Source organism: Protopterus annectens, chromosome 6.part0 (assembly GCF_019279795.1).
Source record: "Protopterus annectens isolate FY-2018-M chromosome 6.part0, PAN1.0, whole genome shotgun sequence".
Classification (NCBI taxonomy): domain Eukaryota; kingdom Metazoa; phylum Chordata; order Ceratodontiformes; family Protopteridae; genus Protopterus; species Protopterus annectens.
In genome coordinates this window covers 928,252,882-928,269,743 of record NC_056737.1, presented here as the reverse complement: position 1 = coordinate 928,269,743, position 16,862 = coordinate 928,252,882, and the positions used below count along the sequence as shown (strand labels likewise).

The window sequence follows — 16,862 nt, the reverse complement described above, 5'->3', positions numbered from 1 at the left end:
TTCCCTTTGTCATGTGTGTTTCTCTGCTTGTTCTTCCCCCTTTCTGACTGTCCTCTCACCCCATTTTTTTTTCATTTATAAACTAAAAGTAGTTGCCAATTTGCATTATAGCCCTTGTATGGGTTTCAAGCTGTGCCCATGTTGCCGATATGATGCACTTTGATGCATGTGAGAACACAAACATCATCAGGCATGCCACCTGCATGTTGATGTCATGTGACTTCCCATAGCATAATCATGTGGCTGCTAGACTTCATTATGCAGTATTGTCCCAGACATGACTGCTCTGTGTCAACATTTCTCCATGCCTAAGCCTTGAAGAGCCACATCACGCTGCTTTGACTGCACTGTTTGTTGTAGAGTGGTCACATTATGATTCTTTATGAGTACCCCTCATAGTGCTTAACATCAACAAAAATAAAACGAATAAGCAGTTAAGTATACAAGTAAACAGTGAAGAAGTGCATGCTGGATGGTCAATAGGAACAGTGAATACTTTACTAGCAGGTTACCTCCTGCCTACCTAAATGAAATGCTATATGTCTGTTTCATCTATTCTTCATCTCCTTCCCTGCATCTGAAACAAAACTTTCTCTAGAAGGCTACATAATACATTTACTAAATTATCTTTGGGGAAAAAATCACATCTGTTTGGATTCATTCCCTTTTATTATCAAGTTGTATCCCTAGTTTTAAGCTTATTTTGGCAAAGTTACTGCTCTTATATCCCTAATACTCAAAATCTTTCAACAATGACCTATTTTCTTTTGTTTTATAATTACTTATTTCTTCACTAGGTTGGTCCTACTATGCCAATGGTCTGTTTTCAGTAAAGGCTTTTTCCTACTTCATACTTTCTAAAAAAGGCTCACTTATTTCTTTCTCCATCAGAAAAAATACACCCTCAAGGAAATAAGCTGAAATCATTCAACTTAGAAAGTAGCATTAGTAAATTTTAATCTGGCTTATACTTCATTAAAAGCAAAACTGTAAATGGTTTTACAAAAGTGTATATGTCAGTAGGAAAAAAGCATTATAATATAAAAAACTTTCATACACACCTCTTCTTTTGTCTACTCTCAGCTGTTCTAGGCCTCTGTAATATCTTTTGCATTCAGTTGTTAATCCTATCTTTTAAACAATATCCCCCACAGAACCTCACCCAGTGGCACCTCTCCCTGTGGGGATACCTCTAAAGTGTCCAGATTTTCCCAGACTGTCCAGATTTTTCCCTCATATTTTGGCCTGTTCCTCATACAATTTATGATTTTACTGGGAAATCACATTGGACTTAATTCAGTAAATAATGACATACAGTTGAGTTTCAGACTTCATAACTTTCAGAAAATGCATGCTAACACAAACCCTGTTATTCTAGCAACTTTCTAAGTTTATAAGAGCAATATTTAAAAATTACCCCTATTTTCCGATCTTTGTCCCACTATTATTTTAGACTTTATCCCTATTTCTTGGGCTAAGAGGTTGAGAGGTATGGAGACAGGCATTCTTTTGCTAGACTAAAGCCCTACAGTCCATTTCTTCCTATCCAGGATGCTCTATTGGCCTCATCTGTTCCTCAACAATGAAAGCTGAGCAGTAGGGAGCAAGCCAGCTTGCTTGTCCTGCCTGGTGTCTCCTTTCCTCAAGCAGATTGCCTTCCCCCCTTTCAGTTCATTTGCTGCTTCTGAGGGTAAGGTTAAGCTTGTCTCTGCACACAGATTCAACTCTCCTTAGAGTGCAACAGCACTTGTTAACAATGTGCTCACTAGGACCAAAGTCCATGGGTGTAACACATACTGCTACCACTAGGTGTTACCCAAGAAACAAGCTAGGGTTCCTACTATTCCTTCAGAATGGGTGAGCTGGCAAAACCTGTTCATTCCCATACCATCTCCTCAACACCTCCTAAATGCCACAGCTGCTAAGTGAGCATGGTTTTGGTTTACACTCTCTGTTGTCAAGGATTTATCCTTCTACTCTACAGAGCAGTGAAGTACTGTGAGTGGTATCTGGTCCAATTGAATCTGAATACTCCATCATTTCCTATGATTGCTGTGCTAAACATGTAGAACACTCTAATCCAGTGATTTTCAACCTTTTTCATCTCATGGTGCACATACACCTATTACAAAAATCTCGTGGCACACCAAAAAATATATTACATTTTTTGCCAAAGTGACAAAAAAAATAGGTATAATTTTGATTGATTTAAGAAGTCTTTTCCTCTTGTTTTACTTGTCTTTAATATTTAATGAGATATCTGAGCTTGTCGTGTTTTGTGCAAGGTTGAATTTTGGACAGGCGTACTCTTTAAGTTGTCTTCCAGGGTTTACAGCTGCGATCTATTCTTGTTCTTTGTGGAAAAGCTTGATTCGCGCAAATACAACATGGAGAAAGGAAGAAGTGTTTGTTAGCTCAAACATTTCTGCTGCATTCTGTCTTCTGATTCTATCTTCCCAAAGCATTAATTTTATCGGTGGAAGTAAGAATATTTTCATGCTCGCCGTGTATACTTTTATTAAGTGTTCTTGTTCTTAATATTATTCATTGCGGAAAAGCTTGATTCACTGAAATAAGACGCAGAGAAAGGAAGAAGTGCTTCTATTGCTTTTTTGTAATATTGGGAAATTCCCTTTTAAAAGAGACAAAATGAAGTAGCATCTGTCGTTGAATGTTTAAGTTTTAATCCTCTGTCATTTCTTATCTCTGTTAGCTTGTCCTCTTCTGCAATATTTAAATTTTCTAATTTGCATGCACTTAAGACAAACAGATGTCTTATCCAATCCAAGGATGACATGTCAACCGAGGGAAAATATTTTTCAGTATTTGCACTAAGTAAGCAGCTTAAAGTTTGTAAAATTAGATCTATAAGATTTCCATCCAGTTTGCACCGTTTTGTTAGCTCAAACATTTCTACTGCATTCTCTCTTCTGATTCTATCTTCCCAAAGCATTAGTTTTTCTTTGAAAGCATTAATTTTATCGGTGGAAGTAAGAATATTTTCTCGCTCTCCTTGCACACTTGTATTAAGTGTGTTCAAACATTAAAATAAATCAGCAAAAAATGCAACCTTATTGCAGCAAAGCTCATCACTGAGAAAATGTGCTAACTGAGATTGCGAAGTTGTCAAAAAAGTTAGAACTTCCTCCTTTAGTTCATAAAATCTTGCTAGAACTCGACCACGAGATAACCACCTAACTTCTGTATGCAGTAACAACTGCGTGTGAGAAACTTCCATTGAGGAACATAGTGCTGCAAACAATCTCAAATTTAACAGCCTGCTTTTTATATAAATGACAATTGTGACAGTCTCATCTAGTACCTTTTTCAGATCAGGTACCAAAGATTTTGACGCTAGTACGTCTCTATGGAGGAAACAATGAGTAAAATTAATTTTAGGATTCTTTTTTGAGCCAGTTTAACAGATACTTTTACATTTCCTGACATAGAGTGGGCACCTTTCGTACAAATACTGATGCAGGAATACCAAAACAAGTTATGACAACTAAACTAATTATCAACATCAAAAATATCTTGATCTCTTGTTGTTTCTCGGAGTGGTTTACAAAATAAAAAACGTTCAATAATCTCTTCTTTACAAATAAATCTGCTGAATGCTAGAAGTTGAGCTTTGCCAGTCACATTAGTTGATTCATAACATGAGATATCACGTGCAACTCAACTGGTATCACAAACGCTTGCATTACAACAGGCTTTTTACAATCATGCATATTATCCAAATGCTTCATAACTTTTCCTTTGGGCTCATCAGTTCCTTCTTCTGCACTGCGTTACCCTTTGAAAACTCCACTAAATAATTCTTAATAACTTTTCCCCATATCTCTCTCTCTCTCACCCTCTTATTTCTACTTTTAAACTCCATGTTAATTTTAAATCACTCCTTAGCTATCCCTTCAGAAGACGTCTGCCTTCTCTAATAAACTTTGAATAATTTCCAGTACCCATTCCTTAAACTACTCTCTTTTTAACAAATAAGTAGGAAATCAACAGTCTCATTTTTACTTTATCACCCTGCATCTTTATTTTAGTTTTTATTGTTGCATGACCTAAAACAGCTGATGCATTTCAAAGTTTCAGACTAAATACTAGTGCTCCTGTGAAATGTCATTTCTATCCAGTCAAGCCTAGTTATTTTCCTAGGAAAATAATATGTAAAATTTGTCTGAGTTCCTGCTACTAGATTCACACCAATCCATTCCAAATATTCTTATGTATTTCATCAGGCATCTACCCTCTTTGATTATGTTTTGCCTTCTACATTCCCAGTAAACCTCATTACTGCAAATGAGATTCCTCAAGCTTTTCACTTCATTAAAAAAAAAAAACTCAAGAAACTAAATATATATAACATTCCCCCTGCCTAAACCTTCAACCAAATGATTGTAGGAAGAATTAAGTGACTATATAGTTTTCCGAAACTTTCTGATAAACCTCTTATTTGTTCATTGCATGGACTGCATATTCTCTCCTGGCAGAAGTTCAAATGTTGAGTATTTTTTCCTCATCATATTTATTATTACATTATGATTATTGCCTCTAAGCATGGCAAGTGCTCATTTTTTTAAACTAACCAAGCTGGTGTGAAAATGGTCAAAATGAATCTGTGTTCTGCTCCAGAAAAGAAATTTAAATAAGTAAATAAATGAAGAAAGCCGCACAGAGTGAAATGACTTGAAACTCCAGAAGAAGGCACCTCAACTGAGACGTGAACTACAGAGCCACATACCACAAAGTAACACTATTGCTTGCACCACTGTGCCACCTTTTTTTACTTCATTTATATAACATTTATGCACTTTAACTGTAAAACTTCAGTAATAATTCACCACATAATAAGACCTTCAAATTCTGCATATATATCATCATTTTGGTATTTGCTGATGAGAGTAGTAAAGAATGTTGTTCAAACCATCAATAAACTACTGTAAATAGCACAACTGCTAACACAAATCCTGCTATTGAATTCTAACAACTTTAAGGAAGAAAATCTCAGAGCACACCACCATGGAAAAATGTATTATAAATTAAAATGCACTTTAATAAAGTCTTAAAATAAAGTAATAGATGAGCCTTGAAGATGATAAGTACTTTCTTCAGATCAGTACAGATGGCTCATTGTGAGTAAAAATAACTAGAACTGACCAATCAGGACCTCTAATTCAGGGCGAGCCCTTAATCATTAGCCAGTAACAGGAACTCCAACCCAGTCTTTAGAATAGGAACATGCCTCTATTTTCATCCAATCAGAACAACTATAATAAATCACATAGTCACAGGGAAAGGCAACAGTTATATCTCAGCCAGTTATGCATTCCTTCTGTCAACATTACTTTACATGATTTTATCCAGACATGTTGACAGTAAAATGCTTAAAAGCGCTAAACAAAGCATACTTGTATTCTTCATATCATCTTTAGCCATGTTTAACCAACCCACTCTATGGGCAACTTTCTGAGATTATAAAAGCAATATTTAAAAATTGTAACTATTTTTGGACCTTTGCCCACCCTCCCAAAAAAAATTATTTTAGTGTTTGTCCACATTTCTTTTGCTAAGAGGCATCATCTGCATACATCCCATGGGCCTCCACTACAGGAAGTCTAAGGTATTACACAGGGAAGGCTCCAGTTCATCTGAGTCTTTCTTGCAGTTTTTATTGAATGGTTTTGTCTGTGTGACCTTTTACCCCATGGTTTGCTAATAATATACATAAAGAAATAGTAATACATAGCTCATCTCTTTTTTAATGTCCACTTCATAAATGCAAGCTGCTTTGCAAGTAAAAGAAACTGCTACTATGATTTTTGTTTCCTTTATAAAGTGTATTTTCTTTTATGCAGATTTTACTTCACTCAGTTTTGATAAATCAGGGAAGACATATTAAATTTGGTGTTAGTAGGTAAGACGAGACTGATTATGTTGCTGTAATATCTGAAGAATGCAATGTGTAAGATTCAAACTCAGGCTTGATGACTCCATTATAACTTTACATGATTACTGTAGAGTGAGGTATATGGCCACACAGTGATGGAGACAACTGCTTCTGCTGCTGTTGTAAGGCAGAAAATGAATGATCCTGGAGACATCACTACAAGCAGAAATGGGATGTCTATTCTTTTCTGGTCCATATTCTGCATGGGCAGTGATGAGCGTTTTTTCACTGGAAAAGGTCTGGCTTTGCCATCAAGCTCTAAAGTTCTTGACAGCTGCCTCCTCAAATTCAATAGCAATAAACATATAAAATGTATTCTTTTAACTTTCCACCACCTAGCAACAGAAAATATTCAAGTTTTTGCTTGGATCATCACAGCATTTTCATAAAGAATTTGAATAAAAGCTGAAACGAAGTGGCCTGCAGAATAAGCCTTGGAGATCATCTTTGTTATTCTTATAGTCTTATAGTCAGAATGCAGTTCTCATCCCCATTTAACTTTGAGTGAGTACTATTGAACCAACTAGTAGTATTGCCATGGAGCCTTAAAGCAGATAGGCTCATCCAACATCCACACTGGAAGTATCTAATGCTGATTCTTAATTTGCAAATGTTCATATACTCTTGATATAAAACACTTTCTTAGACTTTGACTACCTAGGTGAGAGTGGCAATATGTTGGAATTTATTGAGCCTGGCTAATGCATTCTCCCTGTGCAACAGAATAATAGGTGTAAATTTCTTTATACTAAAAATATTTACATTTCTTTGTGCCAGTCCCAAGCCTGGATAAATGGAGAGGATTGCATCAGGAAGGGCATCTGGTGTAAAACTTTGCCAAATAATTCATGCAGACACCAGTAAATATTTACATACTGGATCGGTCGAGGCCCAGGTTAACAACGACCGCCAACAGGGTGCTGGCGGAAATTGGGCTACTGTTGGCCAAGGGAGGAGAAGAGGTGGAAGGCATGGCCAAAAGCAGGTAGAGAGGAGAAAGGCTAGGACTGTGGTAGTGAGGGTCAGAACTTTGAATGTTGGCAGTATGACTGGTATAGGGAGAGAGCTAGCTGATATGATGGACAGAAGGAAGGTTGGTATATTGAGAATGCAAGAGACCAGATGGAAGGGGAGTAAGGCTAGGTGTATCGGAGGAGGGTTCAAATTATTTTATCATGGTGTGGATGGGAGGAGAAATGGCATAGGAGTTATCCTGAAGGAACAGTATGCTAAGAGTGTTTTGGAGGTGAAAAGAGTGTCAGATAGAGTGATGTTTATGAAGCTGGAAATTGATGGTGTAATGATGACTGTTGTTAGTGCATATGCTCCACAAGTTGGATGTGCGATGGATGAAAAAGAAAAATTTTGGAGTGAGTTGGATGAAGTGGCGATGACTGTACCCAAGGGTGAGAGAGTGGTGATTGGAGCAGATTTCAATGGGCATGTTGGGGAAGGGAACAGAGGGGATGAGGAAGTCATGGATAGGTATGGTGTTAAACAAAGTAATGCAGAAGGTCAGATGGTAGTGGATTTTGTGAAAAGGATGGACATGGCTGTGGTGAATATGTATTTTATCAAGAGGGAGGAGCATAGGGTGACATACAAGAGTGGAAGAAGATGCACACAGGTGGATTATATCTTATGTAGGAGGGCCAGTTTGAAGGAGATTGGAGACTGTAAACTGGTGACCGGGGAAAGTGTGGTTAGGCAGCATAGGATAGTGGTTTGTAGAATGGCATTGGTGATCAAGAAGAGGAGGAGGAGTGTGAGGGCAGCACCAAGGATCAAATGGTGGAAATTGAAAAAGGGTAATTGTGAGGATGAGTTCAGGGATGAGTTAAGGCAGGCACTGGGTGGCAGTGAAGAGTTACCAAATAGCTGGGTAACTACAGCAGAGCTAGTAAGGGAGATGGCTAGAAAGGTGCTTCATCTGGACAGAGGAAGGACGACAAGGAGACACGGTGGTGGAATGAGGAAGTATAGGAGAGTATACAGAGAAAGAGGATGGCAAAGAAGAAGTGGGATTGTCAGAGAGATGAAGAAAGTAGACAGGAGTATAAGGAGATGAGATGCATGGCAAAGACAGAGGTGGCAAAGGCTAAGGATAAGACATATGGAGAGTTGTATGAAAGGTTGGACACAAAGGAGGGAGAAAAGGACCTGTACCGATTGGCTAGACAGAGGGACCGAGCTAGGAAAGATGTGCACCAGGTAAAGGTGATAAAGGATAATGAGGGAAACATACTCACAAGCAAGGAGAGTGTGGTGAGGAGATGGAAAGAGTACTTTGAGGAGTTGATGAATGAAGAGAATGAGAGGGAGAGAAGGTTGGATGATGTGGGGATAGTGAATCATGAAGTACAATGGATTAGCAAGGAGGAAGTAAGGATAGCTATAAAGAGGATGAAGAATGGAAAGGCTGTTGGTCCAGATGACATACCTGTGGAAGTATGGAGGTGTTAGGTGAAATGGCAGTGGAGTTTTTAACTAGATTGTTTAATGAAATCTTGGAAAGTGAGAGGATGCCTGAAAATGGAGAAAAAGTGTTTTGGTACCGATTTTTAAGAATAAGGGTGATGTGCAGAGCTGTAGTAACTACACAGGGATTAAATTGATCAGTCACAGCATGAAGTTGTGGGAAAGAGTAGTGGAAGCTAGGTTAAGAAGGGAGGTGATGATTAGTGATCAGCAGTATGGTTTCATGCCAGGAAGGAGCACTACAGATGTGATGATTGCTCTGAGAGTGTTGATGGAGAAGTACAGAGAAGGTCAGAAGGAGTTGCATTGTGTCTTTGCAGACTTAGAGAAAGCATATGACAGGGTGCCTAGAGAGGAGTTGTGATATTGTATGAGGAAGTCGGGAGTGTCAGAGAAGTATGTAAGAGTGGTGCAGGATATGTACAAGGGTAGGGTGACAGTGGTGAGGTCTGAGGTGGGAGTGACGGATGCATTTAAGATGAAGGTGGGATTACATCAAGGATCAGCTCTGAGCCCTTTCTTATTTGCAATGGTGATGGACAGGTTGACAGACGAGATCAGACAGGAGTCCCCATGGACTATGATGTTTGCAGATGACATTGTGATCTGTAGTGAGAGTAGGAAACAGGTGGAGGAGACCCTGGAGAGATGGAGATATGCTCTAGAGAGAAGAGGAATGAAGGTCAGCAGGACTAAGACAGAATATATGTGTGTGAATGAGAGGAAGTATAGAGGAATGGTGAGGATGCAAGGAGTAGAGGTGGCGAAGGTGGATGAGTTTAAGTACTTGGGATCAATATTTCAGAGTAATGGTGAGTGTGGAAGAGAGGTGAAGAAGAGAGTACAGGCAGGATGGAATGAGTGGAGAAGAGTGTCAGGAGTGATTTGTGACAGACGAGTACCAGTAAGAGTGAAAGGGAAGGTCTACAAGAGGATAGTGAGACCAGCTATGTTATATGGGTTGGAGACAGTGGCATTGACAAAAAGGCAGGAGTCAGAGTTTGACGTGGCAGAGTTAAAGATGTTAAGATTTGCACTGGGTGTGATGAGGGTGGACAGGATTAGGAATAAGTATATTAGAGGGTCAGCCCAGGTTGGAAGGTTTGGAGACAAAGCCAGAGAGACAAGATTACATTGGTTTGGACATGTGTTGAGGAGGGATGCAGAGTATATTGGGAGAAAGATGCTAAGGATGAAGATGCCAGGTAACAGGAAAAGAGGAAGGCCTAAGATAAGGTTTATGGATGTGGTGAGAGAGGACATGCAGGTGGTTGGTGTGGCAGAGCAAGATGCAGAGGACAGGAAGAAATGGAAACAGATGATCCACTGTGGCTACCCCTAATGGGAACAGCTGAAAGAACATGATGATGATGATGATGATCAGGAAGTGACAGTATTGATTTGTGTTCCTATGTGGATTGTGACCTTTGGAACTGCTTTTTCTAAACAGTTCTGGAATAATTATATTATGTCTGTCACTGGCATTAGCAGAAGGGGATGGAATGAAGTTGCTACTGAGATAAAGTACATTTTCTGTGAACCAGAGACTTGCTCTTTCTGGTCATGGTTAATTTTTATGTACTCCTTTTCTAAGTTGTCTGCATAAGCAGACATCATCCTGAGTTTTATCTGATGGAACAGGGACTACAATCTGTCATTTATCATTAGTTCTTCAAGACTTTCTATCTTCCATGGTTTAGATGCTTTGTTAATTCTAAAAGCATTGAGCAACTTATACTGTCTAGTGTTTCACTGACAATGTTAACAAAGGAATTCACTGCATCATTCAAAGACAGCATATGATTTAGACATTGCTATTTGTAAAGATTCATTGACTGATGGTGTTTGCATCCATTTTTTTCAACTTTATAGTGGGAGAATCCTATTGGAACAGGTGGACTTTTTGTACACCCATATTGCACAGGTAGCATGATGGTCATTGACAGATTCAGCAAGGATGCCCACAGCACTTAGAGTTTTAGAATGAGACATAACTATCTTATGTAAATGGCTATTATGGCTTCCTTCCTGATGAGCAGTGATCATAATCAAATGTCGATGTGACTGTCCTAGCTTTATTACATGAATATTGTTGCAGTAGAAACCTTATCTTCAGGCAAAATTCTAAAGTAGTTATCCATCTTCTATGGTGAAGGCGCAAACAGCATATCTTTCTAGATGCAAAACCTGTGAAATCCATAGCTCAGTATTCAGATTGCAGTGCTTGGAAAATTATTGTACAGTCTGTTGCCTCATAGATACTCTGATCAGAGACATTCCTGAAGAAAGCTGCAGTGGCAACTGCCCTGGTACGATGGCTTTGATATGCCACCCTAATGTATTTTCAATGTTTTCATGTTGTTTGTGAGACACTGATCGGAGCTGCTCAGAGCTACTTATTTTACTGCATCATATTTTCCAACATTATTGTCCCAATTTATGCCCATATGGAATATGGAGATCCTGGAGATGTCAACTCCTAGCAAGCAGTTCAAACTCTAAAATCAGTCTAATTATATAATCTATCTGAACAACATTAAGCCAATTAAAACAGTAAAAAAAATGCTCCCAGTCTGAGTATTTATTTGTCTTTAGCAATCACCTGAAACAGATTGGTGGGCAAAAAGTCTTGACTGACTTCTTCTTGCAGGAAAAAATTAACACTTTCCATCTTTTAGCTGTACACTGGTACAATGTCATAGGAAAGTGAAGACTTTATCCATGAGCATCTGGAAAGCTCTGGAAGCCAATCCAGAATGGCAGGCAGCCATCTATTGTTATGTTGCATGGATAATGGTTGTGCTCCTTGATATCTGTTTAAACACTGGTCAAACAATGCATCACATCTGCACAGCAGCATTCATTTATTCATTAAAGTACAAAGTCAAACTTTATAATGTACATCTGTACATCCAACATTATTAACTGTTAAGCACCAAAACACCAATCACTAAGAGGAGGAGGAAGGTCAGCATGCTTGGAGTCACTGTGCAGTCCTTACAGTATAAGTCATAGGCTATCAAGATTTGCAGGTTGATCCAGGACAGATTTCCATGTCTTTTTTTTCTTTAGATAAGCTTGAGTTGCCTGTTTTCCACAAAGAAAATTCCAAAGGCTACCTGTAGTGATTGCCCAGGGCTAAGAAAGAGATAAGTGAAGATGGGAGACCTCAGAGTGACAATCAGACTGAAATAAACCCTGTGAGTAATGAAAATAAACCCCGTGAGTAATGAAAATAAACCCCGTGAGTAATGAAAATAAACCCCGTGAGTAATGAAAATAAGACTGCTGGACTGTTTAACAGTCAGAGGTTGCATGGCGACATGTACAACTTAAACCTCATTAAGGCAGCACGTCGGTTGTTGCTGCAGTATCCTAGTGACTGCTGAAACTTGAAACAGATGATCATACAGACTGGCTGAGCTTTCCACTTTAAAAAAGGTTTGGTTGGGTTCACATATGCAGGGCACCACCACAAAAGCACATAGAGGGTAACTGAGCTTGCATAAACAGGCAGACACACACACACACACACACACACACACACACACACACACACACACACACACACACACACACACACACACACACACACAAATACAGACATACATGAAGACTTATACAAAAGGATACAGACATTTATACACACATGGACACGCACACACATGCATGCATACTCAATGGACTAGAAAACCTTCTGACTACTCCAAGAAAGCAGCATCAGCCTCTCCACACTGTATCCTCAACCTGAAGTTAGTACTGCATTATAATACTGTAGGATTAATCTTTAACCTGAAGTTAGTACTGCATTATAATACTGTAGGATTAATCTTTATCCTTATAAACTGCAAAAGTGGGACACATTAGCATGTGTATATCCATTCACTCTTTTTACTTTAAATATATATACATGGGAAAAATGCCAATGTCTCATTTTAAGTGACAAATAATAGGGGATTGCAAGCTGATGCAGTTACTTATTTTTATGTCTTTAGAGCTTATCTCTGAAAGCTTAAGTTACCATTTTTATGGAAAAAATATAGGAGGCTTTTTTTTTGCCCTTGCACTGCTATGGGAAGGCAGCAAGAGAGAGCAAGAGCCCTCACACTTCCAGCAGAGCAAGCAAGCTGTGAATACTGGCTGAAAAGGCTAGAGAAAACTCAATGGTATCTAGAAAAGACAAAGAAAATGTACAAGACATCAGAACTGGTGCTTGCAGAAGCTCTTGTGATTTTTTTTTATGTTTTTATTGAAAACAAGACGTGATTCAGGCACTTAAAAAAATATTTTCTCATGTAGCAAAATATCATAATTTCCAACATTCTTTGGTGACAAAAACTGCATGGTCCACTTTTCAGACCTGAAGCAAATGTTCTCTATTCAAACAAAACACACTCACATACATATATGTGCATGTGTTGTGCATAGTGTAATTTGTAAAATAAAATATATTAACTATATATATATATATATACATATATATATATATATATATATATATAAATATATATATATATATATATATATATATATATATACATATATATATATATAGAGAGAGAGAGAGACATAGATATACAGATACAGATATCTATATATATATATATATATATGTATATATGCTAATATATATATAGATATAATTTATATACATACATATATATATATATATATATATATATATACACAGATATAGAAAGCTAGATAGGTAGATACTTGGTATAATACGGTTATGCGTACTACATGCTGCAGATGTTATCTGTTTACAGCTATACGTCATACCAGAAATAGGGCTATGATCATAATTAGGCTTATAGTCTCAGCATTACATCTAGGCTCATGGCTAAAAATGTACTCTAAGAATCAGAAAAATAACTGCTCACATTAATTGCTCAATGTGGGTCAGTCAGTTAGTACAAAGGCAAAAAAATATGATTCAGAGACAGGTACGGTCACAATAAGAAAGCCCTCATTATCAGATTATTAACATGCCTCTGAATTGCATGACAGGTACGGTCACAATAAGAAAGCCCTCATTATCAGATTATTAACATGCCTCTGAATTGCATGACAGGTATGGTCACAATAAGAAAGCCCTCATTATCAGATTATTAACATGCCTCTGAATTGCATACTAATACTGTACGATCTGATGGCAGTAGTGTTCTCCATTAAAGTCCATGCACCTCATTAAGAAAGGCACCCCCCTACACTTGCACATAGGCACACACACTCCCAGACATTCCCACACATGCACACTCACATCCATTCCTCAACAAGCAAGCTCCCCCACAGTGACACATGCATTCGCCCATCACCCACATGCATGATCCACTGATTCCGTACCTAACAGTACTCATGCGACTACCCAAGCATACACAAGCCCATACACACAAACCTATACATACTAACGCAACTTACCACAAATCTTTGCTGAACTTACCTGCACTATGAGTAGTCCCTTAGCAATCAATGGGTGACTGCTGTACTTTTACCGCCTCTGTTTTTTTCTTACTAGAGTAAATTTTTCTTAGCTGGCCAATTCTCTGAATCACCTGGTGCTGCAATAGCGTTGTCGCCTCACAGTAAGATGCTGTCCTGTTCGATTCTCAGCTAGAACTTCTTCTGTGTGGAGACATGCGTGAATGGGCGTACCTTCGTTGAAGGTTGTGCGTCAGGGCTGGCAACTCAGCATGTAAAAATCTACTGCCAATCATTAGCAGACCAGAGTTCCGCTGTGGCGACCCCTAACCGGGAAAAGCCGAAAGACACAACAACAACAACTTGGACAAATAAACTGGGAGGTGCAAATATTTCCAGGGGAGAATGAATGGTTAATTAGCATTACCCACTACTGCAAACTACCATATTAACATACAGCATCATGATACTCTACTATGCACAGCCTTATGCCTGTATGCAAGCATGTCCTTTGTGAAAGGTCATAAATGGGTAATTTACCAGTCAACAAGCTGTAAATTAACAAGAGTTCAACTTAGATTCACTGATTTACTACTCCCTGATCATGGCTCAACATTGCAAAAGAACAAGTAAATCGGTGTTATTGCGGTCACTATTTGTGTGCCAGCAATATATATATATATATATATATATATATATATATATATATATATATATATATATGGGTCTAGGACACATGCCCGAATCACAAAACATCGAACACACACATACAGAAAAAGCACTTAACATCGAAAAGCGCTTCTGTGTATGTGTAGTTCAAAAAAAAATCTACGTTTCTGTCACCCCCCCCTGCATCCCCTACACCCCCCTACTTTATTATTCTCACTCCGAGATCACACTACAGTGGGGAAAATACGAAACAGGCACACATACACGGAAGCGCTTGTCGATGTTAAGCACTTTTATGTATGTGTGTTCAATGTTTTGTGATTCGGACATATGCTAGTCAACCATGTGTCCGGATCCCATATATATATATATATATATATATATATATATATATATATATATATATATATATATATATATATATATATATATATATATATATATATGTGCGTGTGTGTGTATACATCTATATCTATTTAAAGCAAAGGGACATGGTGGGCAAAGTCCCACTGTGGGTGTGCAGAGGGCTTTTTACATTGCAAGAACCTTTTCTTTTTCAGATTTCTGGTTAGGTTCAAGCTTTGCCCTTTTTTCAATCAGATGAATCTCAGAGAAATGTAGTAGTTGCTAGACAAACATTTCATCTGGAGCTTTTAATGTTCTGATGTAAATTTTGCAACAATAACATAGTTGCAGCTGATGTGAACAAGCATAAACCTGCTTAAATCATGTATAATAAACTGGCAACAAAGGCACAGCTTTGCTAGCTTTAAGGCAAAGATATTCACTAGTCGCAGCAGTTATATAAGAAACTGTATGCATTTCTAATACTTTAATATGTACAATACAAATGCAATAAACAAAAAAATAAAGTTTTCTATACATACCGGCTTCAAATCTTATCTTCCAGTCCTTGCTGTTAAAGCTCTGGTTTACAATTGTCCACAATATATCGGCTCCATGAGGAAGAGACAGAGCATGAAGGAGCAGAGGCACAGCTAAAGAAGCAAGCTGAGAAAACTCCGATTTCAGAACTCTCCATAAGCTGCATGGAGCAAAATCACACAGATGAAATTATCATTGTCTTAAGAAACTAAACACGTGCAGTTAATAATTCTAATATAACATTCGAGTGCATTATCACAGTTTTGTTTTCTACCTTTTGCGTCACTATATGTGATGCATCTATCTCAAGAACCTAGAATCACCAGTCAGTTCATCTAATGCTAAGCAGGTTGTCAGCTTAGTATTAACTTCACCTCTGCACCTACTAAATCAACAACACATAAACCTATAAAAGCGGAGGACTTTACCAGAAGCTTACCTAAACATCAGAGACCGCCCAAACACAAATACAAGCACAATTTACATAATACATCTTCTACAGTACATGTAATGCATCACCTCTAAGGCATAACACAAAATTGAACATCTTAGTCATAGGCGACTCAAATGTGAGACACACAGATGTCCCTCTCACGAGGCTGAATAAGGAAAAAGTTACAGTCAGCTGTCTGTCGGGTGCCAGGATTCGCCACATCACACACGCACTGACGTCTCTCAGCAATAGGCACTGTTATGACTCCATCATAATCCATGTTGGTGTGAATGACTTGAGACGTACCTCACTGGACTACATAAAGACAGACATGACTCAGCTCTCAGACTGTGTCTCAGGCAGGTGTGTCCCTACCTTAAGCAGCATGTTATCTTCACCTAGAATGATGCCTCAATACAAACACAAAATGATTGACTTCAGCAATTGGCTTAGCTTCTGGTGTCATTCAAAGGGGATCCAGTATCATGGTTGACAGACCTTGATGCTTCACCAGAGATGATCTTCATCTGTCACCCCTGGGATTTTGGTTACTGGCTAAGGCTCTTGCCACCCCCTTAAGGCCTTTTTTAGGCAATGTCACAAGAAGAAAATTCCTGATGTAAAAATAGCCTCTAAACAACCCCAAGGTTATGCTGCTAAATGCTAGGAGTCTAAACCAGAAACTGCACTCACTGGAAGCAGTCCTCACCTTGGAAGATGCTGACATTTGTGCAGTCACTGAGACCTGGATTAAGGCTGCAGAGAGCACTCCAACTATAACAGGTTACATTTCCTTCCACACATTAAGACCACAAACTAAAGGCATGAGAACTAAAGGAGGTGGTGTATCAATATACATTAAAGATAAATATACCTTTAGATTGGTTAAACAGCATGATTCCCTTGAATTACTTCAGGTGCAATTGACTGTAGGTAAGACCCTCTTCAGGTCATTGCCAGCTATAGGACCCCCTCCATGAATCAGGACATCCACTCTGCCTACTTGAATCTACTTGAGTCAAT

The 16,862-nt window shown here is 38.4% G+C and overlaps 1 protein-coding gene across 1 annotated transcript in view; it reads right to left on the bottom strand.

The window, feature by feature from the left end:
* The window catches only part of UNC79 (unc-79 homolog, NALCN channel complex subunit), a 1,772,232-nt gene that overhangs the window by 1,126,853 nt on the left and 628,517 nt on the right, over positions 1–16,862 (bottom strand). Inside the window, exon 22 of the mRNA XM_044074575.1 lies at positions 15,409–15,566. Within this exon, the coding sequence (XP_043930510.1) occupies positions 15,409–15,566 (158 nt within the window). The remainder of the gene's footprint in view (positions 1–15,408; positions 15,567–16,862) is intronic.